Source organism: Megascapheus bottae, chromosome 3, assembly GCF_031878675.1.
Source record: "Megascapheus bottae isolate mThoBot1 chromosome 3, mThoBot2.hap1, whole genome shotgun sequence".
Lineage (NCBI taxonomy): Eukaryota > Metazoa > Chordata > Mammalia > Rodentia > Geomyidae > Megascapheus > Megascapheus bottae.
This window is the reverse complement of record NC_143511.1, coordinates 50,375,125-50,400,339: the sequence shown is the minus strand read 5'-3', so window position 1 is coordinate 50,400,339 and position 25,215 is coordinate 50,375,125. Positions and strand designations below refer to the sequence as shown.

General features: G+C 39.5%; 1 protein-coding gene across 4 annotated transcripts in view; it reads right to left on the bottom strand.

Annotated features, from left to right (window-relative positions):
• Positions 1 to 25,215, bottom strand: part of Mtap (methylthioadenosine phosphorylase) — a 37,198-nt gene that overhangs the window by 5,677 nt on the left and 6,306 nt on the right. The window contains exons 2-7 of one of the 4 annotated variants that reach the window (XM_090330059.1): positions 20,046 to 20,132; positions 18,894 to 18,952; positions 17,795 to 17,962; positions 7,131 to 7,233; positions 3,315 to 3,586; positions 296 to 398 (exon numbers count right to left, since the gene is read on the bottom strand). In XM_090330059.1, the coding sequence (XP_090186185.1) occupies positions 326 to 398; positions 3,315 to 3,586; positions 7,131 to 7,233; positions 17,795 to 17,962; positions 18,894 to 18,952; positions 20,046 to 20,132 (762 nt within the window). In that variant the 3' untranslated portion in view covers positions 296 to 325. The remainder of the gene's footprint in view (positions 1 to 295; positions 399 to 3,314; positions 3,587 to 7,130; positions 7,234 to 17,794; positions 17,963 to 18,893; positions 18,953 to 20,045; positions 20,133 to 25,215) is intronic. The other 3 variants (XM_090330058.1, XM_090330057.1, XM_090330060.1) reach the window with 3 other exon arrangements.

Genomic DNA, 25,215 nt, shown 5'->3' with positions numbered 1-25,215 from the left:
ATTGTCTACTTTTGCATATGACTGAAATTACTTAAGGATGAAAAAAATGGTCAGAATAAAACACTTAATGATTATATCTTAACTCCTTAAGTGAAAGTCCGGATGGCTCTCACAAATAAGAGATGTAATTAGAAAAAAAGTAAGAGCAGCTTGGCTAAGGAAGTTTCTACTATTGCAGAAACACAGAACATAGCCAACTGGGAGCTTGCCAAATACAAGAAACGGTATGGCGTTAGCTGAGTCATAAAATGCAAGGACATGAAGTGGCCAAGAGCTTTACCTTATTTTTACTTACTTCCATGTGCTTTTCCTGTGACTGATACATCTATAATGATTCCAACTTCTCTTGTCTTTGTTTCTGTTCTTGGGCTCCACCCAAAATGCCTTTTCTACTGACCCTGTGACTCACAGGAAAAAAAAAAAAATCTAACCCTCTATTCAGGGTCAACTCAAACCTCCTAAGTTCTATTTTTTTGTAAACTTTTCTGGCAGTAGTCCCTCTTCTCAACTCCACTGTGGTTACCATCTGACAACTACCCTCTTATGAGCAGATGTTCTACATATATGAACTGACAAATTGATTTATTCTCCTAGTCCTTCTGTAAGGTCAGAATGGTACCTGAAGACACCCTACCTCACAAACTCAACTCTGGCTTCATTCCATAGAAAAGTAACAAGTTAAACAACTTGCCTAGTGTTGGTAGTCATGGAGAAGCTAGAATTTAGGTGGGTTTAGGTAAGTCTAGAAGTTTCTTTGCCATGCGAGCTCACTTGTTTAAAGCCCAGTGCCACACAACTGGTTGAAGTGATGTTATCTGTGTGTGTGTGCCTCTTCTATGGTACTTAACAATTTGTCTTCATAACTAAACTCTGTACAGAGTCTAATTTCTCTTTAAGTAGCTTTGGGTGCTTTTCAACCTTTTGCAAGGAAGGGATATGTTTCGAGCCTGAACAGAAAACTCCAAGCAAGAAACAATCAACTCGCTGGAAGTGGCTAAGCTAGAGTTTTTTTTTTTTTTTTTTGCTAGTCCTGGGCCTGAGCACTGTCCTTGGACTTTCTCAAGGCTAGAGCTCTACCACTTGAGCCTCAGCACCACTTCCAGCTTTTTGCTATGTATGTGGTACCAAGGAGTTGAACCCAGGTCTTTGTGTATGCTAGGCAAGCACTCTACCACTAGGCCAAACTCCCGGACCCTAAGCTAGAGCTTTTTAAAATTTTTTTTGTTTTTTTAATTAATTCATTAGAAGCAGCTTCTCAAAAGTTATCAGGTTGAACTGTCCCATGAGTTACAAAGCTGTCAAACCCGACATCATGGTATAATTTAAGTCAGGATTTTCAAATATCTTACATAAAAGGTATCCTACTACTTAGCAATAGCATATCAAACCAGACATCATGGTATAATTTAAGTCAGGATTTTCAAATATCTTACATAAAAGGTATCCTACTACTTAGCAATAGCATATCATAGTGAAGAGTCAGAATAAAGAATTCTCTAGAAAGAATGAATCTAGGCTTACCTGTGTTGTCCCCAAACATTGCACACATGGACAGACAGAGCAAGAACACCTCATTTTGTTTTCTGTGAAACCACTAGCTCTCTTGAGAGAGCACCAAGAATATGTTTAGGCAACACCTACACTTCTTCCTTCAAAATTCATTCACTGTAGTTTTGTCCCTTTATTCTAAAATAAGACAAAGTCTATTGTTTTTCAAATAAATGAAATGATAAAAGAGGGAATATTAGATATTAAGAAGCACACCATTAATATACAACACGTGAATCATAGGGGATCTGAATTTGACTAAACTGTTTTTTGTTTTTTTGCCAGTCCTGGGCTTGATCTCAGGGCCTGAGCACTGTCCTTGGACTTTCTCAAGGCTAGAGCTCTACCACTTAAGCCTCAGCACCACTTGCAGCTTTTTTGTATGTGGTACCGAAGAATTGAATGCAGGTCTTTGTGCATGCTAGGCAAGCACTCTACCACAATACCAAATTCCTGGCCCTGACTAAACTGTTTTAAGATCAGAAGGAAAATGGAAACTGTCTGAACATTTGATTATATTAAGGAATTAATATTGTTACCTAGATATATAAGGTCATATAGGATGAGACTAAATGAAAGGATCTCCAGGATATGGAAACAAAGAGCTTTATCTTTTGTATTGTTGTTCTTAATGTACTGTGTTATTTCTCTTCTCTTTTCTTGCCCTTTCGTTAATCTCATATTGTTACTGTATCTGACTTTGTTACCTGGTACATTGTATATATGTTTATTTGATTATTTGAAATAGGAAAGGGCAGGGGGAAAGTAAGATGATTGGGAGGGGATGGAAGGAGGGAACAAAAACAGAAGAAGGGGTATCAATGTGTGAAAAGTAATGCACCTACTATCTGGTGAATATAACTGTAACCCCTCTATACATTACAATAAAAAAATTAAGAAATTAATATTGTTTTGGTACAATAATGGCATTGTGTTTTTTTTTCAATTGAAAGAAACCTTTTTATTTCAAACTGAGAGTGGGTAGTGGAGAAATTATACAGTGGCTTATCTAAAACACTAGCCGTAGTTGATAATTATGGAGTTGGGTTTCATTGATGCTCAAGTTTTTTTTTCAGTAGAAATGTTTGTTTTGAAATCTTGACTTCAATGTTTCAGTATCCTTGAACTCTAGCCAGATCTTGTTTTCCTTGCCTAATACTTACCACCCCACCCCACCTTGATGGCCCATGTGATAGCCCTACCACAGTCTATGGCTCTGCTGTAGCTCATCCTTCTCCCGCTGTAGCTTTGTAATCATGTATTTTCTAAACACACGCAAGTCAGGAAGGGTCCTCAGATTTACAATCTTAGTCTAGTCAGCTAAATAGTACTGCTACTTATCTTGTTTCTTCCCAACCTTTAGTTTTCTTATTTTACTAATTTCTACTTTCTTCCTAGAAGGACTTATCCATTTACATAGCACCCAGCAGTGGTATGTTTAACAGATGGATAGAATCTTTTCTCCCCCCTTGAAAGTAAATGTGATAAATATAGCACAGCTCGAGGAAATAGTCAAAATATACATTTATCCTCAAAGTAAGGCCAACTCTCAATGTGATTTGTAATAGTCCCATGTCTACAATGTAATTTTAACTGCGAATTCTTGGGTAAATGAGTCCCCCTGCTTCTGCCATAAGGATCTTTGCTCCATAACTTTCTGTGGGACCTATACAAAACATCTGCTTTGTAGAGATATATTTTCTGGAATCAATACAATAGGAATAAAGACACCCCCCCTTAATGGTTTATAACACTTAGAAACCCACATCACACATGCTGAGAAGAAAATTCCACCTACTGCTTCTTCATGTTCCTTCCAGCAATCATAATCTGTTGCCATGGCGATGCTTGCATAGCAAATCCCAGCCTCCTTAGCAAGCACCACCTCTGGAACAGTGGTCATATTGATGACATCTGCCCCCCAGGTGCGGAACATGAAGCTTTCTGCTCGAGAGCTAAAACGAGGCCCCTCGATTGTGATCATTGTCCCCTTTGGGTGGCATCGAAGTCCTAGCTTCTTAGCAGTCTCTATAAGGACCTAAATAAGGAAAAAGCACAAAGAAAAAACATACAGTCAAGCTAAGATTTTATTTCCCACTGATGTTTAGCTAGTTAAGTTAAAATGGCCTCCTGCATACATAATTCATAGCTATCAGGGTAACACAGAGCTTTCTCTATGCTTCTGTTATTTCCTTATGTGCCTTAATACCATCTCTTTGGAACAAATTTACGAGACTAACACAGGCTGTGAATCTAGATTTGATTCCTAGGTCTTGACCTCTAAAGCTCACCAAAGGTGTCTCTGGTCTCTCTTCCGCCCCCTCCCCTCACTATCCCCCAACAGGTGTGCTGAATTCTACTTCCTGAGATCTTGAAAAGTTACCATTCATTATTCTTTCATATAGAATCTGCAGCCTTTTGGAATATCTTTGTTTGTGGGCAAAAAGTAATTTCACTTTTGCCTATTGCAATCTCATGAATCTATGGTGAAAGGAGAAGGCTACACTGACTCTCTTCTAAGAATAAATTTACCTTGGCTTTCTTTTAGTATTAAGTCTCTGAACAAGCATTTTAGAAATATTAAAAACTTATTGCTTTGTCCGATTTTTCAAATGAATAATTACCTCTATCTTCAAGTAATCCATTACTTTTCCTACTTTTTTTTTTTTGCCAGTCTTGGGCTTGAGCTCAGGGACCGAGCACTGTCTTTCGGTTTTTCCTCAAGGACACACCACCACTTCCGGTTTTTTCTATGTATGCAGTACTGAGGAATCGAACCCAGGTCTTTGTGCAGGCTAGGCAAGCACTCTACCACTAGGCCAAATTCCCAACCTCAATTTTTGCTACGGTTTTAGCCTAAGCTTTACTATTCTTTTTGTGTGTGAGGTGGTGGTGTTTGTTTTGACATACTGGGTTTAGACTCTGGGCCTCATACTTGCTAGGCAACTGATCTATCACTTAAGCCATACCTTTAATCTTTTTTGCTTTAGTTTTGTTTTTCAGACAGGGTCTCTGCTTTTGCCTGGATGGGACTAAGATCTTGATCTTCCTACCTCTCCTTCCCACATAGCTGGGATTACAGATATATATCACCGTCCCCCCAGCTTTCAAAATTTAAAAAACAACATTTGTCTCTCAAATTGGTAACTATTAACCTACTAAAGCACCACCGAAAGTCACTTGACATCTTTATGCTTATTTTTTTGTCTGCAATAATATTATAAAATTCAGATATTCTGAGGATTAAATGAAGCAAGGAACACAGTAGCAGAGAATTGTGCTCGGAACATTGTAAACACTACTTAAATTCTAAAATGGTCTTCTAATGATTGTCATGGGAAGCTTCTAAACGTTTGCCTGATAACAGGCAAAAGGCCTTGGGATATTACATATCTAAAATGGAATAACTCAAAGTCAAAATATTCAGCAGTGGATAATGACCAGACCAAGCAGTGGATAATGAACAGACCATAATTGCATTTACTTTGCCTTCATTAAATGTCTAACATTTAAGGTAGCAGAAAAAGACTATCGGGTCAAACTTTAGTTTTGAAGTAAGATAGTATTTCCTTGTCTTACTGAAGCCACTAGAATTCTCATATAGAGACTAGCAATATGAAGTTATCAAGCAAAATATACGTAAGAACCTGCAGATTATCTCCTGAGATGACTACAAGTGGTACTATTTCACAATAGGCAATACATGTTTCACTGTGACACTCTGTCCTCATGATACTGGTATTGAAAACATTCATTACCAAGTGGCAGAAATCAGCTTGCTTTTTTTTTTTTGCCAGTCCTGGGCTTGAACTCAGAGTCCGAGCACTGTTCTTGTGTACTTGCAAGGCTAGCACTCTACCACTTGAGTCACTGCACTACTTTTCGCTTTTTTGTGTATGTGGTACTAAGGTACCCAGGGCTTCGTGTATGCTAGGCAAGCACTCTACCACTAGGCCACACTGCCAGCCTCCCTATTTTTTTTTTTTTTTTTTTACAATTTCTAAATATAGCTTAAAATCTCTTCTATAGAAGAGAACAAAATGGCTAATACCAGCTGAACCAGTCAGATTTCAAGAGGGGTTATATTATATTGGAAACTACCACCACAGTGCCACATTGACATGTGCTTTATATAGATTAGTAGCACTTCCTCACTCTTAGCCAATTCCTAGTTCTCTAAAATACTGGTTTCTGCTTGGCATATCCTCTCCTAGACTATTTTTTCCAAGCTATCTCTATACTCAGATGGGCAGGAAATTTTATTCCTACTTTATCTCATGCTAGACAGCAAATGTCTTTTTGATAATGCTATGTTTGAGAATAAGATTAGTAGTAGCATTCTGATATCCAGACACACATTATTTAGATACACGTAAACGAAACCTGCTTTATTTTTAATTTTAATTTTTATTTTTGCCATTCCTGGGGCTTGAACTCAGGGCCTAGGCACTGTCCTTGAGCTTTCTCAAGGCTGGTATTCTACCATTTGAGCCATAGCACCACTTCTGGCCTTTTCTATGTATATGGTAAGTGAGGAATTGAACCCAGAGCTTCATGCATGCTAGACAAGCACTCTACTACTAGGCCACACTCGTGGCCATCTACCATTTTTTCTTTTAAAGTAAAAAAATGTACCTTTCATTCAATATGCGATAGTAATAGCTAAAATATTCCCTCCCCTCCACTTCCACAAGTTCCATTTTCAAATCTGGATTTGTGTCTCAGATCAGAGTAAAGATCAGATATCCTTGCTGTTTTCTGTAGAAACTGGTTTCTTATAACTACCTAGGACCGAACATAAAAAGCTATAAGAAATCATGTACTTTCTATACTCAGGCATTAAAACTACCTAAACAAGTTCGAGTGTTATATTTGCTAAGTGAATTTGTAAGACAGATCTTACTAAGCAGTCCTGACAATACTTTGGTCTTCTGGGTTGTGTTTGATTTTCAAACCTAGATTTGTAAGAATAGCACATGCGTATATGTATATCAGCCAATGATGGTGGAGTTTCAACAGACATTTAGGTTCTTTATACCATCACTCGCCTTGGTGTTGCTGCATGTTTACTACAATATTGGAGAAGAGGCAAGACAATAATGGGTGCACTCAAACTGGAAAAAGAATGAATCTGATCACTGCTACATTATTTATAGTAACATGATGCAACAGCCACTGGGTGTTCTGTAATTGACAGGCACAAGTTAAGACACTTGTAAAGTTTTAACCTTTCATAATCTTAGAAGTAGATACTATTATTACATTCATTGCAAATGAGACTACTGAAGCCAGAGATGGTAATTTTTCTTCTAGTACAGTTACTAAGCTAAAAAAGACAAACAACCCCAAGTAATCTAATTTCATACTACATGTTCCTGACTAATATGTTACCCTATAAATACATAAAAGATATCCTGACAGTAAAATTGAAGTGTACAAAAAATTAAAATGCAAAAATCTTTTACTTTTAGCATACCCGAGGGAGAAAAAGGGCCCATTTGAGCAACCAACTGATATAACCACAGTGGAAACCCCAAGCTTTTACACACTATTTTTATACCTCTTACAGAAAGATTACAAACCTCTCTTGTTTTGGGGCAAAATGGCTCAGCCATTGGAATATGACACACTCCTCTTGCACAGGAATGACTCCCATCATAGAAGGTCTGAGGTCTTATCAAGGTCCTATCAAAAATGAAATAAAGCAAAAGTTTATTTTTCTTTTCTAGCCATCTACCTGTCCATCTTTTGAAGGTCAACCGTTTGGTGTTCTCTCCAGAATCTAGAGATGCAGGTAAGACGATGGCAGTGCTTGTACAGCAGGCTCAGGATGGTATGTGGTATGTAGTGCTTCACTGCTGGCAGTATGTTCCTCAACAGAAATGGATGGGAAGACTAGACCATGGGTTTGAGGTGGGCAGGTAAACACTTCAGTTAGTACAGAAATGTCTCACTCTCACAAATGCACATGACTGCAAACCGAATCAGATATACCTAGATATACCCACATTCCGGAATTCCCCAAAATGTGTTAAACTTGATTCATTTGTTCACTTTTTTATGGTTGTAAATCCCAGGCTTTGATGCAGTCCTTGTGCAACTTTCATCAATCTCCCCCAAAACTCTTTAAACAATGACTTTGTTAGAACCAGGATCCAAACCGATGTGGGTGATATTGTGCTGTGTTCTATTCATGTGCTACTTGGTAACTAGTTTTAATTTCCTCTTTCAAGACAGTTTATGTATTTCTCTTTAAACGAAGGTTCCTGACTGCTAACCATGCTACTTATATCAGATAATGAAGCTTTCCCAATTTTCCAACATTAATAATGTTATCTAATTATTTATAAAGGTACCAGGATTAAATCTACTAGATCAGAGACAACTTTGTAGTTGGCTAAGGATGAAGTCTCAGAGCATGAAACTCTTAGGGATCCCATGGAAATAAGGACATTAAAACCTGTATTTCACTGTCCTGTCACAACATTAGAAGGACAGCTATAGGTAAGAAATGTTTCTTTACGGCCTACCTACCTATTTGTGGTGTCCTGCACTACTAACCTTGAGGGTCATTCCAGTGCAGCGAAATGCTAAATGACTGAAACACAAATCTCTACCAAAAAAACCCCAACACCTATTTGCATAAAGATTGTTAATACTGAACACAAAGTTCTGAGCAAGAACAACAGGATTTACAACCACAGCTAGAGTACATGACATTCCTCAAATAAATTTGACAATGAACAGTGTATAATTCTAAGAACACGTGTCTTTGCTCAAGGTCTTTATCAAAGAAATCACAGGTTTTGCAACTCAGCTAAGAGACTGGAATGAATCTGCTATGCATATACCTTGAGTAAGAATCATTACCTTACTAAGCCTACAAAATCATATCCAATTTCTAGTCAAAATAGCTCTTCTGCATTCATGACTGTAGTTAAGTCATATGCTGATTTGTGAGTGACATAGCTTTGTTCCTGGACTTGAATTTTATCACTGAATGTGTATCCCGGGCTCCTTTAACACTCCATGTTCTTTTAAGTCATGAGCACCATCATGTTCACTGTTACAATCTCTCTTTTTTTTTTTTGGTTGGTCATAGGGCTTGAACTCTGGGCCTGGGAGCTATCCCTCAGCTCTTCAGCTCAAGGCTATCGCTTTACTGCTGGGCCTGGGCGTTGTCCCTGAGCAATTCTCCTCAAGGCTACCATCCTACCCCTTGAGCCACAGCAACACACTTCCACTTTTCTAGTGGTTAATTGGAAATAAGAGTCTCACAGACTTTTTTAGTGCCCTGGCTGGCTTTGTACTGCAATCCACAGATTTCAGCCTACTGAGTAGCTAGAATTACAGGCATGAGCCACCATGCCTGGCTCACTGCTATAATCTTGAAAGCTTGTGGACCCTGCTGATTTCTATAGAGAAATCCTATCCCATGATACGATGGTTATTAGGAGGATGTGACTAAGTCATAAGGGCAGTCTTCAAGACTGGAATGTCAGCAAGCCAGCTATTACCTTCCTGCTATATGAGGATGGTACCCAGAAACTATGCCTTCATCAGATACCAGACTTCTGCCATTTTCTCTTGTATCTCTCAGCCTCTAGAAGGTGTTTAGCAGCTATCCAGTCTATGGTATTCTATTTCTGTAGTAGCCCAAGTAGGCTGGTTTAAAAATAAAAAGAAGGGCTGGGCACAATGGCGTAAGCCTGTAAACCCAGCTCCTCAAGAGGCTGAGATCTAAGGATTAAGGTTCAAAGCCAGTCGGGGCACAAAATGACTTGAGACTCTTATCTCCAATTTTCCTCTAGAAAATGGGAAGTGGGGCTTGGCTCAAGAGTAGGGCGATAGCCTTGAGCTAAAGAGCTCAAGGACAGCACCCAGGCTGAATTCAAGCCCCATAACCAACCCCCCCTCCCCCAAAAAAAAGAATTTAAAGAAGGATGTAAAACTTCCAGCGGCTGTATGTCAAGACTATACAGTGTAACTATGACATAGCAATGTCAACATTAGAATTCTTTCATGTACAAGAGGGAAGTAAAAGCCAATAGGCCAAGAGAGTGGTGGAAGAATTCCACCCATCATTACTGGCATTGAAGATGGATGGGGGCCATGAGCAAGAAAGGCAGGGCAGAAAGGGGGAGGGAATAGACTTTACCAGAAAATCCAGACGATAATGAGGCCTTGTCTACACTGCATGCCCCCTCCACATTGTATTTTATTGTCAGTTATATTCGTCAGATAATGGGTATATTGTTTTTGATACCCCTTTGCTTTTTTATTTTTTAGACCATGGGATCCATGTTAGACTCTCAGCTTGTAGAATTAGAAGATAATAAATGTGTACAGGGCCAGGAGTTTGGCCTAGTGGTTAAAGTGCTTGCCTAGCATGCATGGAGACCCGGGTTCGATTCCTTGGTACCACATACATAGAAAAGTCAGAAGTGGCGCTGAGGCTCAAGTGGTAGAGCTCTAGCCTTGAACAAAAAGTGTCCAAGGACAATGCTAGGCCCTGAGCTCAAGCCCAGGCCTAGGGAAGAAAAAAACAACAACAAAAAAGAATGACCCAGATATGGCTTCTATAGTAATAAAAATTCTTCCTGAAAGTACATTTACTCTGGCTTCAACAAGAAAACCCTTCTAGCAAAGAGATTAATTTTATCTCCCCATTGGCTTGAATCCCATTGTACAATGCTCATTTCAGGGTTCCACTGGTCAGTTTTGTACATTTCTCCTCCAACCCAGGAGGAGTTGATATGACTCCTGATGGGTTTTAAGTCAAGGATACCCCCAAATTACTGCCAAGCAAGGATATATACTAAATAAGAAATTATTGCACATAGATTAAAATCAAACAATTGTTGATTTTGAAGAGTAAAGGAGACAAATAAGTGAGATCAAAATAGTCAAGGAGAAATAGTCAATACACATTTTTCAGACACTATACATTTCAGAAGAAAAGTCCATAGAACCTTACAGGTAGGCTTTTGTTAAATTGTGACCCTTGAGTGAGCTTAAGGGCAGCTACTCATTATTAGTATTTCTTCTTAAGGGAGACATGGAGTTGCAACAAGTTATAGGAAATCACCTGCTATGGCAGATACAAACATAACCACATACTTCTGAGGTGATTTCCAAATGAGGCCTATGTCCACAACAAGCCCCAGCATGCAGGCTAAGTTAATTAATTCACTGGAAATTAAAACGTTTGTGCTTACAGGGAATACGGTTTGGGAAAAAATTCTACCAGCATAACTCTAAAGTTTTCCCTTCTTATGTTCTATTATATTTTAAGAGATCTTGCCAAACAGTATGCTGAGCAATAGTACAAGAATAAAAATCTGGGCCGGGAGTTTGGCCTAGTGGTTATAGTGCTTGCCTAGCATGCACGAAGACCTGGGTTCGATTCCTTGGTACCACATATATAGAAAAAGCCAGAAGTGGTGCGAGGCTCAAGTGGTAGAGTTCTAGCCTTGAGAAAGTCCAAGGACAGTGCTCAGGCCCTGAGCTCAAGCCCAGGACTGGCAAAAAACAAAAACAAAAACAAAAACAAAAAGAATAAAAATCTGCCAGGTGCCAGTAGCTCACATCTGTAATCCTAGCTACTGAAGAGGCTGAGATCAAAGGATCTTAGTTGAAAGCCAGCCCACCTGGGCATGAAAGTCCATGAGACTCTTATCTCCCCCCAAAACCAAGAAGTTGTGCTGTGGCTCAAGTGGTAGATGCTAGCTTTGAGCTGAAGAGCTCAAGGACAGAGCCCAGATCCAGAGTTCAAGCCCAGTGACCGGCCCTCCCTTCCCCCACATCCTACCATGTGTAATAATATGCACTTATAATCCCAACTACTTGGGAGAGAGACACAGAAGGATCATGGTTCTGAAAATAGTTAGCAAGGAACACTATCTGAAAACAAACAAAAATAAAAGCACAAAGACTTAGGGTGTGGCTCAAGTTGAAGCCAGACACACATGGTGGTAAGACTTAGTTTACATACCTATAAAAGAAGATTACAGTATGTAGGCAGTGCTTCCTCGTTAACAGTTAAGATCTATTGTTGTTACTAAGCAGTTTTGTAAGCATACTGGTCACAGTTACAGTTCATCTGAGGTCCAAGGAGATCAGTGTTCTAGGCTCCTCACTGGGGAACCAGTACATACATGTCCTGGTAAACCTACCTAGAAACATGCACCATATGATGTTTTTATTCTTCGGATCATACTAGTCTAGGATGAAGGCTGACTGGAAAGACATAAACACTTGACTTTTTTTTGGTACTGATACCAGGGCTTCAACTCAAGAGTTAAGACTTCCAAATGCTGGGATTTCAGCCACCATGCTTAGCTCATGAATCTTTTATTTCTAAGCATCACACCCTACTAATGCCCAAGAGAGACTGAAGAGACATGCCGCATCTGAGTACACCACACTTGGGGGCCAGTGTTTTGTACAATGACATCATGGGGGAAACCCAAGGCAGGCTGTCTCTGGGCAGGGAAAATTAACGGATATAGACCCATCCTTTAGCACTGTGCGTTTACGGTGGGACTTTCCTGATGAGTCAGAATGGCCTCTCCCAATAGTTCTCGCGAGAACAACAACAACAAAAAAAACAAAACAACAAAAAACAGGCTTAAAAGGAGGATACCAGACTTTAGGAGTCAATCCAGACCCTTCATTTAACAGATAAAGACAAAGTAACAAAGGAATTTGGGAGATGAGCCAGGAAGGATTTGAAGGTCTCAAGTCTACTGCATTCTTCAAGCAAAGCTTGACCAGACCCTACAGGTCCAACAGTCTAACATGTTAGCCACACTTTTCAGAAATCACTTGCAGTTGGAATCACAATTTGCTTTCTTTAATCTTCATTTTTGGTCATATTTTGTCCCATTATAAAACAAACAAAACTACAAAAACCTTAATGACAAAAGTTCACTACTGGGGCTGGGAATTTGGCCTAGTGGCAGAGTGCTTGCCTAGAATTGCATGAAGACCTAGGTTCGATTCCTTGGTACCACATACATAGAAAAAAGCTGGAAATGGTGTTGTGGCTCAAGTGGTAGAGCTCTAGCCTTGGGAAAGCTCAAAGACAGTGCTCAGACCCTGAGCCCAAGACACAGGACTGGCAAAAAAAAAAAAAAGTTGACTACTGAAAAATTAGAAATGTAGGCTAGTCATGGCGGTAAATATTTGTAATCACAGTTACTAATAGGAAGCAGAAACAGGATAATAAATTCAAGGACACTTTGAGGAGCCATAGAGACCTTATATAAAAAATAACTAAGTCACTTAAGCTGGCTAACTGGGAGATGAGACTCTAACAGTTTCTGTTCAGAATGACTTCAAGTCTCAATCCTCTTAATTTTAGCCTCCTTAGTATCTAGGATTACAGGCATGAGCCACAAGCATCCAACTGATTTTTTTTGGGTCAGTCCTGGGGCTTGAACTCAGGCCTAAACACTGTCCCTGCGTTTTTCTCATGGCTAGTGCTCTACCACTTGAGTCACAACACCACTTCTGGCTTTCTTCTGTGTTATGTGGGACCGAGGAACTGAATCGGGGGCTTTGTGTGTACTTGGCAAGTACTCAAACACTAGGCCAAGCTTCTGGCTCTGATTTTTTTTTTAAAGCCTAATATAATGTGGACACTTGTACAAATATAAATGTTTAGTTCTTCTTTTCATATATCAATATGGAGAATTCAGAAAAGAGAATAGTCATAATTCTCATTCTTTCCCAATCCTATCAGAAAGTTCCCACTAAACCAGATAACCTAAGAGGGCCACAGGCAGGAGCAGCAAAATATCCAGTAGCCCAAGAAAATGGTCTAACAGGGCCCCACAGTAAAAGCCCTAGCTTACAAACTAGAACATCTCCTTGGCCTAATGCCAAACTCATATCTTAACTGAATAAAAGGCCCAGATTACTCCCTTTCAACTGACTGTATGCACAGATGAGAGTTTCTGAAAACTCTCCCATTAATAACAAGTTCAATTAGCCTATCCCAGATGACATAGTTTTTTTTTAGTCCAACTGATATCAACTAGGAGATTTGGAATTTCTATGTCCACTCTCCTGACTTTCTTCTTAGGTTGGAAAGTGATGCTGGCTGCTTCCGGAATGGTGTTTCTTTGCAATGAACACACATGAAAAATCATTTGAAAATTTAAGTGGTTCATAATCACCACCACCACCACCACCATCATGTTGAATTCCTCATCTTCTAAGACTAGAAAAATCTGCTGGGAGATTCAACTTGTCTCTCAAGAGTAAGATGCTTTAGGAATCTGAAAAGTTCCTTGGCAGTCACAGAAATGGAGGGATACCATCCAGCTTTATGATCTCGTGGGTGTTGCTAGGGCACCCTTGACTCATTCTGAGTATCTCACTCTTATAAAAGATCATCCTTTCCTAGGTAGTACTGGATCATTTGGGTAGGGGATATCATCAGGATTCAGAGACTCAGCAGAAAGAATGCAAGAATGTTGGGGTCTACTGTGGGTCGTGAAATCATGAGGAAGACACCATTACCATGGAGAGCTCCATGCCTTCAAGGTGCTTCTGGGCTGTGATCCTGGGGCTTCCTGAAGAAGCCATTTTAGATGACAGCCATCGTGGTAAATTCTGATGGCTGTAACTCTTCTCCCGTGAGCTGATAGGCTTGAAGCCAGGGGAACTAAGAATCAGTTCCCCCTGACTCCCTAAAGTCTTAGCTTTAGATTCCCTGGTAAATCATATTCCCTGCTGTTAACTACTAGGCCCTATGATCCAAGAGGTCTATTCCCAACTCAGAAATACTGGACTTCAGAATATGATAGGGCAGTGTAGATATGGGAAGATCTCTTTCAATAGGGTCATAAACAAAAGAGAAGGAAAGCCTGGGGAAGGTTCATCAGTGTAGAACCTGCTAGAGTCCCACTGGTTTCTCTTTTTCATTAGCTTATCAGACAAGACACTTCCCAGAGCCATTTTGAGTCCAGGAATCTGTAACCTGCACACAAATTTGCAGACACAAATCTACAGAGGGGGAAGCATGGTCTGGAGTACATAGGGAAATGAAAGACACTTCCAGTCAAAAGTGGCAGATAGGCAATTGTATGAAAAGTATCCCAGATGGACTAGATCAAGACAGAACATAAGGACTTTACAAGAAGGTTGATTATTACATTCACTCTTAATAAAGAAAAAAAAGCATTACTACAATGTTTAGGACCTATGGGCTATATGTCAAACACACTAATTTTTGGCAATGAACAGGGAGCAGAGATACAGACTAAGACAAAGGCTGGCTTGGCCAGGGCCAATAAGAGTTCAATAAGAGTACAAGTTCATGGTTCAATTGCCCAGCACAGTCTGCTTTTGTTGCCCTCTTCAGATACGGAAGTGTGGAGACATCTAGAGGATACCCTGTCACTGCTTGGGCACACCCACGGGCATAGTGATAAACTACCTTACTTATGTCACTCCACCCAGTGAGATGTTCTTCACTGATATATATACACAATCACGTAGCAATCATGCTAAGCTCACAGTAGCTAGAAGGGAGGCAGGCAAGGCCTGGCAGGCACGGCAGGGACGGCAGGGAGGGAAGGGCTAGGCCTCTACAGGCCCCATCCGGTTTGACTGGTTTGATCTGAGAAGGAGCACCACTTTGTCCCACCCATGACTAAGCCTGGGAAAGAAGTATCTGCATCTCCTCAATGTGGTGCAATTTTTTGACTTGCTCCTATTTCTGGGGTGTGTGTGTGTGTGTGTGTGTGTGTGATTGTTGTTAGTGTGGATTGTTTTCTACCCATTCAACTGTACCACAGATTAAAGTCTCAAAAGAAGGCTGCTCACTAAGCAGATCTTCACTTAAAAGCATAAGAGATATCCATCCCCAAAGATGAAACAATTTCAGCACAGAAACACTAAAAATATGGTTCCTAAGTCTTCAGTAACCGAGCCCAAAAGATAATGAAGTAGGTATTTGCTGGTCAAAATTTCAAATATCTAATTTAAAAATGACCAGTGACTTTGAAGAGGATATAAATGAACAGATCATGAAGGAAAACTATGAGATATAGATGAAATTCAGCAGCTAGAGGTTGTAAAGACTGAGACAAAAGTCAAAGAATCGACTCAGTGAAACAGTAGAACCCCTCCCCCCAAATAGGGCAAGATATGAACATCTAGATCAGAAATAATGCCAATAATACAGAATAAAGAGAATATTGAGAGTTGCAACACAAGAAGAACTAAGTCACTTGTACAGGCAAAACCACCAGAGGAGTAGAAGACTTCTTTTTCAGCACAACGTTTAAAGGCTAAGAACACAAGGAATGATGTTATTTCCAGCATCCAAACTAACTGCCATCCAAGATTACTATAGCAAGCAAAGTTACCTTTTAGAATTGAAGGAGAAATAAAATATATATTTTTTTGTGGTGCATGCCGGTCCTAGGGACTGAACTTAGGGTCTGGGTACTGCTCTTGAGTTTTTTGCTCAAGGCTGGTACTCTACACCCAGGCTGGCTTGAAACCACGATGCTCAGATCTCTGTTTCCTGAGTAACCAGGATTACAGGCATGAGCCACCAGTGCCCAACTTAAAATAGCTTCCTAAGAAAAGCATAAACTAAATGTTTTCATGATCACTAAGCGAACACTGCAGAAAATATTCAACGAGGAAGAAATATTTACATAATCATGAGAATTCAAGAAAGAATAAACCTTACCAGAATAGACACATGAGAATAAGGAAGAAATATTATTAGCACAATTAACCAGCAAAACTATGAGAAAAAAAGGAACACGAAGTGTTTGAAACATGCAGCAAATAACATAACTGAAATTAGTATAAACCTTTCAATAATAACTGCATATGAGCAGCCTTAAAAATTAGAATGCGGCCGGGAGTTTGACCTAGTGGTAGAGTGCTTGCCTAGCATGCACGAAGACCCTGGGTTCAATTCCTCCATACCACACATATATAGAAAAAGCCGGAAGTTGGTGCTGTGGCTCATGGCAGAACGCTAGCCTTGAGAAAGTCTAAGGACAGTGCTCAGGCCCTGAAAACAAGCCCCAGGACTTGCACACACAAAAAAAATTTAGAAGGCACAGACTGGCTAACTGAACTATTAAAAAAAAAAAAAAGATTCAAGCCAGGCACTGGTGGCTCACACCTATAACCCTAAATTACTCAGGAGGCTGATATCTGAGATCAAAGTCTATAAGACTTTTATCTCCAATAAACTACTCAGAAAAAGCTGGAAGTGACGCTGTGTCTCAAATGGTAGTGTTAGCCTTGAGCAAAAGAGCTCAAGGACAGCATCCAGTAAGCATCAGGACCAGGGCACAAACATGCACATGCACACATGCATATGTGCGCACGCACACACATGTACATACACATACACACACTCCCCAGCAAAAACCTGGCCAAGCGATGAAAAATTATTGGGGAAATGCACATTAAATTAAAATAAGCAAACATCTCATACTTGTTAAAGTGACTCTACCAAAAAGATCAGTGAGGATGTGCAGAAAAAGGAAAACTTGCACATTGTTGGTGGGAATACAAGATCATATATCATTAGAGTGAAGGGTAAGGAGCAGCCCAACTTCTAAGCATCTCAAGAGAAATGATATCACTGTGTGGAAGAGACTGAACCTTAATGTCCACAGCGGCAGTATTCACAAGAGTCAAAACATGCCATCAGGGCAGTATTCATCAGGAATGGACAATGGAATACTATTCAACCACCAAAAAAAAGGACTACTATCCTTTGTGACAAAAACCATGTAAAGTAAGGCAGATAGAAAGGCTGCACCATCTCACTTTTACGTGGAAACTAACAAGTCAGACACAAAGAAGTAGGGAAATAGCTATTACCCAGAAATTAGATGCTGGACAAATGACATTAAATTACATTTGCATAGGAGGAATGTTTTCAAGATCTATTGTACAGTATTGTGAACAGTTAAATGGTGATTTAAAATGTGTTTCAGAATTGCTCAGAACGTAATCTCAAAAATTGCTAAGTGAGGTGATATTTCCTTGAGCTCAAATCAATCATAATAATCATTGTGCAATGTGCATATATCTTAGTATCAAACTGTACCAATCTATACCATTATTATTATGAAGACAAAATGCTGAGAATAAGTCTACACCCTGTCCTGCTTTTTTCTGTGGTTCCTGTAGATCCTTCTTCTGAGCTTGAAATGACCAACAATCAGAGCCTAACACATTTTAGCTGTTTGCTCACCTGTCGATGAACTGATCAATAATGACGATATCACCAGGCTGAATCTCCTCTCTCAAAGAGCCACAAGCAGTGGTCACTATGATATGAGTGCAGCCTTCCTCCTTCAAAGCCCAGATGTTTGCCTGGTAGTTGACTTTTGAAGGCATGATGGTGTGCTGCCTTCCATGTCTGAGGGAGAATGAAGTGATCAGACTGTTTTAATACAATTAGAAGAGTAACCTACCACAATGTTCTCCAGATTTTTTTCCACTGAAACACTTTTGTTGTGAGAGGAAGATGTTAGGCAATAACTAGTCTTGTAAGTATTTTATATTCCACGTATTTATTTTCCTGATAAATGCATGAAACAACTCACCTAGGCATCATACTCCTGTAACCACACTCTTGTAATGTGTGCTGTTTGTCTTCATGGGCATAACACCAGAGACATTAGGTCTCAGAGAGTTATTATGCAGAATAGGAGAGGTGACCAAGAAGTAAAATAAAAACAAAAGACAAAAGCTGGGTGCTGGTGGCTCATGGCTGTAATCCTAGCTACTCTGGAGGCTGACATCTGAGGGTTGAGTTTTGAAGGCAGCTGAAAGGAAGGTCTGCGAGACTCTTATCTATAACTAACCATCAAAAAACTGGAAGTGGCCGAGATTTGGTAGCTCACGCCTGCAATCCTAGCTACTCAGGAGGCTGAGATATTAGGATCTTAGTTCAAAGCCAGCCCGGGCACAAAAGTCCATGAGACTCATGTTTCTAATTAACCACCAGAAAATCAGAAGTGGCGTCGTGGCTCAAGTGGTAGAGAACTAGCCTTGAGCTGAAGAGCTCAGGAACTGCGCCCAGGCCCAGAGTTCAAGCCCCACAACCAAAAAAAAAAAAAAGCTGAAAGTGGTGTCTCAAGTGGTCAAATGGTAGAGCACTAGCCTTGAGCAAAAAAGCAGCTCAGGAACAGCACCCAGGCCCTGAGTATAAGCCCTGGGACTGAAGCAAAAAAACAAACAAATCCCCTCCACCCCTGCCCTTACCCTTCCCATAATTATTCATTTTAGTGTTTGTTAAAATTTAGTTTCTGTTAGTAGTAACATCCAAAAAGCTTAAAATACTTTACCTGGCAAGAAGGACACAATCAACATTTTTAATCTTCCCCAAAATCAAGGCATCAGATGGCTGCATGCAATGAAAAATGTTATGAGTCAATGATTTTTTAAACCACATACATAAATAAAATAAACCAGTCACTTGAATTGTTAAGCCAAACAGGATCATGAAGCTTGGAATTTGGCAATATGGCTTGGAGTCCCAACTTTACTGATCAACATAATAATCAACATTTACAAAGTAGGCTGCCTCAGAGTCTACTAAGGTCTATTTGTAGCAAGCATTGCCAGGGGACTATGATAGGGAAACCAATCAAATGTAGATGTATCAAGAGTATTTGGCAGGCTCAGGAACAGATGTGATAATGAAAGGCTAATGCTGCACCATGAAGAATTTAGAACTGGAACTATCTGCTTGTAAGACAGTTCTCAAGATAAGGGATGACTTAAGAAAGGTCCCGAGAACTAAGGCTTAAGAAGTGACTGAGATAAAAAACTGGTCTTGGAAGACAAAAGGTCAAAGAACTTAGCTGGTTTGGTTGGGATGGCCAGATGAGGAGACCTTCCTAGGAGAATTGAGAGGTATGACAAAGTTTGGAAGTATGGAACTAGAGGTAGGAAAATACTCTCCTCCTGGCTTAGCCTGGTAACACCAGAATAAACAGCCTGGCAGAAAAGAAGGGCCTCATTGCCAATTCCACTACCATTGGCTGTGTTCTGGATCCTCAAGAGTCTCCTCCTCTGAGTCAGTGCATAAAAAAATGACACCTCACTCTAGTAGGCATCAGCTTGCCCCTAAACTAATGTTGTATGACCTGCAGGCTCCAAATTAGAAGCAGAAACTGATTTGAATACACATTCAAAGAGTACAGTTGCTGTGTATGAAATGAGTGTCTGGCTTCTAACACTATATATTCAGAATGAGAGGATACTTTTAAACATTCACAAGCCATGCTGTCAATCAAAACAGTACAGTCTAAGAATTACAGTCCAAGAACTGAGAAGTGCAGATTATTTCCCAGATGATGAAAATAATGGCAGGGCCCCAGCTTCTTTGCCTGGACCAGACAGCCCTAGCTGTTAGTATGAAAGCAATTGTCTTACCCAACTTAAAGTTAAGGCTGTAGGAAGAAAGGGAAAGGCCAACAGGCCTGGATATTAACCTTGCCAAATGGAGTATCCACATATTTCTCAGTTCTTCCTTCTAAAATTTCTGGGTCATCTAGGCCTGTTCCACCAATTATTCCAATCTAAGGGAGGAAAAAAAAAAGAGAACACATCAGATTATTTTTGTTAGACACAAAACAATTTTAAGCAAATTCATTTATTCACACTCACTCTTCTTTAGACCGAGCTTTAGAAATCTGAAAATTATATAAAAAAATTAAACATTCAAAAGCCTTAAAAATAAGAAAAACGGGAAGTGGTGCTATGGCTCAAGTGGTAGGATGGTAGCCTTGAGCTGAAGAGCGCAGGGACAGTGCCCAGGCCCAGAGTTCAAGACCCACGACTGATGAAACAAACAAACAAAAAACCCCCCAAATACACACAATATAGGTTACCTTTTGGGGTTCTATCACATTTATTATTTTTAACTGAATTAAAACAAGCTCAGAGGGTATTTCTAGTTTAGGAAACAGAACCTAAAGGTAAGTAAATGAGGAGAAAGCTCTTCTGAGCCATTTTATTTCCCTGACCAAATGGATTACAGTTTAGAGAATGTTCAGCAAACTGTTGGGAAATAAAATTTTAGTTATAGCCATTTGTAACAATGTCTCATGAGGCCATTTGATAAAGACACTCCATGGGACTTTCCTTCTTCTGGAACTGAATGGGAATGCAGACACATAAAGGTGACCTCCAACTTCTGAAATAATATATACTATTATTCACACATTTTTGTAAATTCACATTTATACGTGAAGTATGCATAAATGACACCTCACATACAACAAAGTCAGTACATATAAAAACAATTCAAAGGTGGCTTTAATTTATAGTTTGAGTTCTGAAACCCCTCTATACACCACCTCTATAGTAACAATTAAAAAGAAAATCTGAAAACCAAGTAACTAGTGAGATTTCCCCAGGATGATATCCAACAGAGAAAATATTTAAATAGTGACAAGTTAAAGCCAGGACGTGACTAGAAACTTTAATAAAGGAATAAGATCTGAGTGTCTTTTTTTTAAGGGAGGAAGGGAGAAGTACTTTTTTTTAAGTAAAAAGGTTCAGTTCTATTCTCACTTGAGTACCAGTTCTAGTAAATAAACTTCCTAAATCCAGCATTAAGAATTGACATCTAACTAAATGCACTAGCACAACGATGTTCATTGCAGCACTATTTACCATAGCAAAGATATGGAACCAACCCAGATGCCCCTCCATTGATGAATGGATCAACAAGATGTGGTATTTATACACAATGGAATTCTATGCTGCTGTCAAAAAGAACGACAACGCCCCATTTGTAAGGAAATATAAAGACTTAGAAAAAATCATATTAAGTGAAGTAAGCCAGACTCAAAGGAACATAGGCTCAATAGTTTCCCTTACTTGTCATAATCAGTAGAAACCTTGGCCTCTTCTAGCAGAGATTTACAATAGAACACAACCTAGATACATAAGGCCATATAGCATGATGCTAAATGAAAGGACCTCCAGGATATAAAAACAAAAGCCATACAATGAGTGATTGTTGTCCTTGATATACTATGTTATCTCTTATCTCTTTTGCTGTCCCTTGGTTATCTCATATTGTTACAGTATTTCACCTGGTTATCTGATATATTGTATGTATGCGTATTTGGTTATTTGAAGTCAGATAGGGAAGAGGGAAAAACAAGATGAGGGGCGGGGGTAGGGGAAGGGAAATGGAGACCAAGACATGAGAAAGGGTATCAATGTATGTGAAGTAATCCACCTTCTATCTGGTGAATATAATGTAACCCTTCTATTAATTACAATAAAAAATATATGAAAAAGAAAAGAAAAAAAAAGAATTGACATCTAAATTAAATTATTAAGCCAAGTGTCAGTGGCTCATGCCTGTAATTCTAGCTACTCAGGAGGCTGAGATTAGAGGATCATGAGACACTTGTCTCCAATTAACCATTCAAAAATCAGAAGTAGTTCTTGTTAGCTCTGTCTGGAAGAAATGGCCCCTTCCATTGGCTCTCTCTCCTCCTGCACCCTGGACATCCCCACGCAGGACCTGTAACCCTGGCCACTGACATGGCTGGAAGCAGTGGGAGGTCCCTCAGACTGAGGTATTTCTGTATCCTCTGAGGACATCTCCACTTTAGGTATGGCCACACCTTTCCCGCTATACAATCTCTTTGAGCACAAAGAAGCACAGAGACAGCACCCAGATCCAGAGTTCAAGTCATACAACCAACAATAAATGAGCAAAATAAAAATAAATTAAGCCATTGTCAAGTTAGATGACACAAGTGTATTTACATCAATATGTAGGAAAACTTTTCTTTCAGTTTCTTGAAAAAAAAATAAAAAGATCAAGAAAAAATATAGACAATTTAGTAAGACTTTTACACGGAAGAACTTGAATTCACCACTTTTTCTTACAAATTCAGAGGATGTGGTAGTCACCTTGTGGTGCATTATGGAAATGACAGCAGGTTGCATTATTTTGTGTCAACTAAGTATTACAGATGAAAGCTAATCAGTACAGTTTTCAAATCAATAGTACCAATCACTTAATACATTTAAAATACCTAATTTAATAAAAAATATTTGTTCAAAAATATCATGCAATTATATGCAATTGTTGTCATTTCTCCAGTGTAGTTTTTCCATTTTACCTTTCACATACCTCTGAAGGACCACCAATAATGAAATTAACTGCCTGGCCCATACACTCATCTTAGGCCACAAAGATAAACTTCTGACTGAAATTATTCTTAGCCTTCTCTTCAGGAATGCAGTTGGTCATAAAATCTTTTGCTTTGCTATTATGACTGCTTTAACTTGATAGTTTCTGGATGTTCCCTGGGACACAGCCTCTCATATATACTTATGTGTGTATATATATATATTTTTCTTTGCCCCTCATATTTTGTATTCAATCCTGGGCCTTCAGGTTTGTAAATACAAAACAAATCTAATTTTGTGTTGGAACTACCCTCTCAGTTTAGACCCACTATTTCAGCAGGATGCAGTAATTAAGAAATGCAAGCCAAATATCCTGCTGAAATTCAGTCTCAGTGCTTCCAGGCTTCAGTACACACCATGGTGGCTGCATGATAACCCAGTAACTTAATCTTCAGCAAGGAACTATTAACACTTCACATGAAAGCAAGTGGCTACTACATGCCAGAAAGGCTGTGATCATCTCTGACATTGAAATGATCTGCAGATAAGCTTACTAGGTCCTCCAACTGGCAACAGTTAGTAATAGAAACCCATAGTTTGCAAGGGGTACAGCATAGAAAGCTCTCTGTCCAACCACATGAGGGAACTAGACAAGATGGAGGCCACTGTGTCAAAATGCAGCCAATGTCGCCACCTACTGGCCCTATAGCAAAATACTAATGGACAAACACCCAAGTTCTGAAGTCTCAATAATGATATCCATGCTTCCTCCAGCCTCCAAATTCAATAGCAATTCAGTATTTGCTTTGGAGATAATGTGACTGTATTTGAACATTTTACATATCACATGTATATGCTAAGTGCTTCAGAGGTATTTACTTGATTATTCTATCATTGTGTAAGATAGATCCTATAACATTAGTCCTCCTTTACTAATGAGAAAAAGGAAAATAATGAAATCTAAGAACAAATCACAAGAAGCAAAGCTAGCCTTAGAACAGAGGTCTCCCAATATCTCTGGATTCTTTTATGAACTCATACTCTATCAGGCATCCATACTCAGAAAACAATGACAAGTCCCTGTCAGACCCCAGGACCAGAGCACCAGTCCTCAAGACAGGTAAATACAGACTTGCCCAAAGAATGCATTCAAAGCCTTAAAGAATCTGAATCTATTTTGCCTTGTCAGGAATTTTTTCATGACACAAGCTCTGAAATAGGGACTTCCTGGTCAGTCAAGGTCACTGCCAGGTTTTAACTAACAGTTCCTAGTTTTTCCCACTTTCTCGCTGACAAAAATCACTGAGCCAATTTCCTCTAATACCAGGTCTGACTTCCTCTCAGAAACTGTCAAAGCATTTTATCCAAAGGTTTCTTACCCAACCAGAATGCTTACTTTCAGCAAGGGTGAAAAGGTACATACTAATCCCTACCAAGTCCTCTTCCATTGGTGACCTGGGAGATTTTACTTTCTGGTCTCAGGAACCATCACTGTTCTAACCTGGGCAGTGCTCCACAACGGCATTTTCAAAATACTACAACCCTGAAAAACAGAGATCAATTCATGCCAGAGCCAGAGCTGGCAAAGTTCCTGATCTAACCATTTCAGCCCTTCAGCTCTGGTTGACACTAAAAAGTTTGATAAGAGGAGCAGGCCAACTTGGCTTGGAAGCAAAATCTAGGTAGCTTAGCTGTATAGGGGTACAGTGGCCAAACACATGTTGAAAACTACCAATATGACCCTGCCCTAGGAATTTCCCTTGTAGGGAAGGGAAGGATCATGTTCTGCAAGGTGCTCCTCCGATTCACAAGTACAGTACTAAGCCCTAGTACATTAGAATGTGAAGTATTCTTTTAAAGAAGTAACTGAAGTCAAATGAAGTCACTGGGAGAGGCACAGACACATATACAAAAGGACTCTTCCTTTTTTTATGAGCCTGGCACTAGTAGCTCAGGCTGTTAATTCTAGATACTCAGGGGGCCCTGAAAACTGAGGTTGCAGTTTAAAGCCAGACATTAGGGTAGGAAAGTCTATGAGGCTCTTGCCTCCAATTAACCACCAAACAGCCAGAGGTTGAGCTGTGCTCAAACTGGTAGAATGCTAGCCTTGAGCAAAAACATGCTTGGAGAGAGTGCTCAGACCAAGTTCAACAGAAGACACACAGAGAACACTGCCATCTACAGGCCAGTTAGAGAGACGGCAGAAGACAACTGGCAGAAAGACTTCCCATGATCATGGGTTGGCAGAATAAGTATTGTGAAAATGTATATACAGCTGAAAGCAGTCTATAAATTCAATTCAATCCCAAGGTCATTCTTCACAGAAATAGAAAAAAAAGCAAGCTAAAACTTAGTATGGGAACATGGAAGGACAAAGATCTTGAAATAGCCAAAATAATCTTGAACAGAAAGCACCATGTTAGATATATCACAATACTGAAATTCAAATTATGGTACAGAGACATAGTAATAGAAATAGCATGGTACTGGCACAAAAGCATA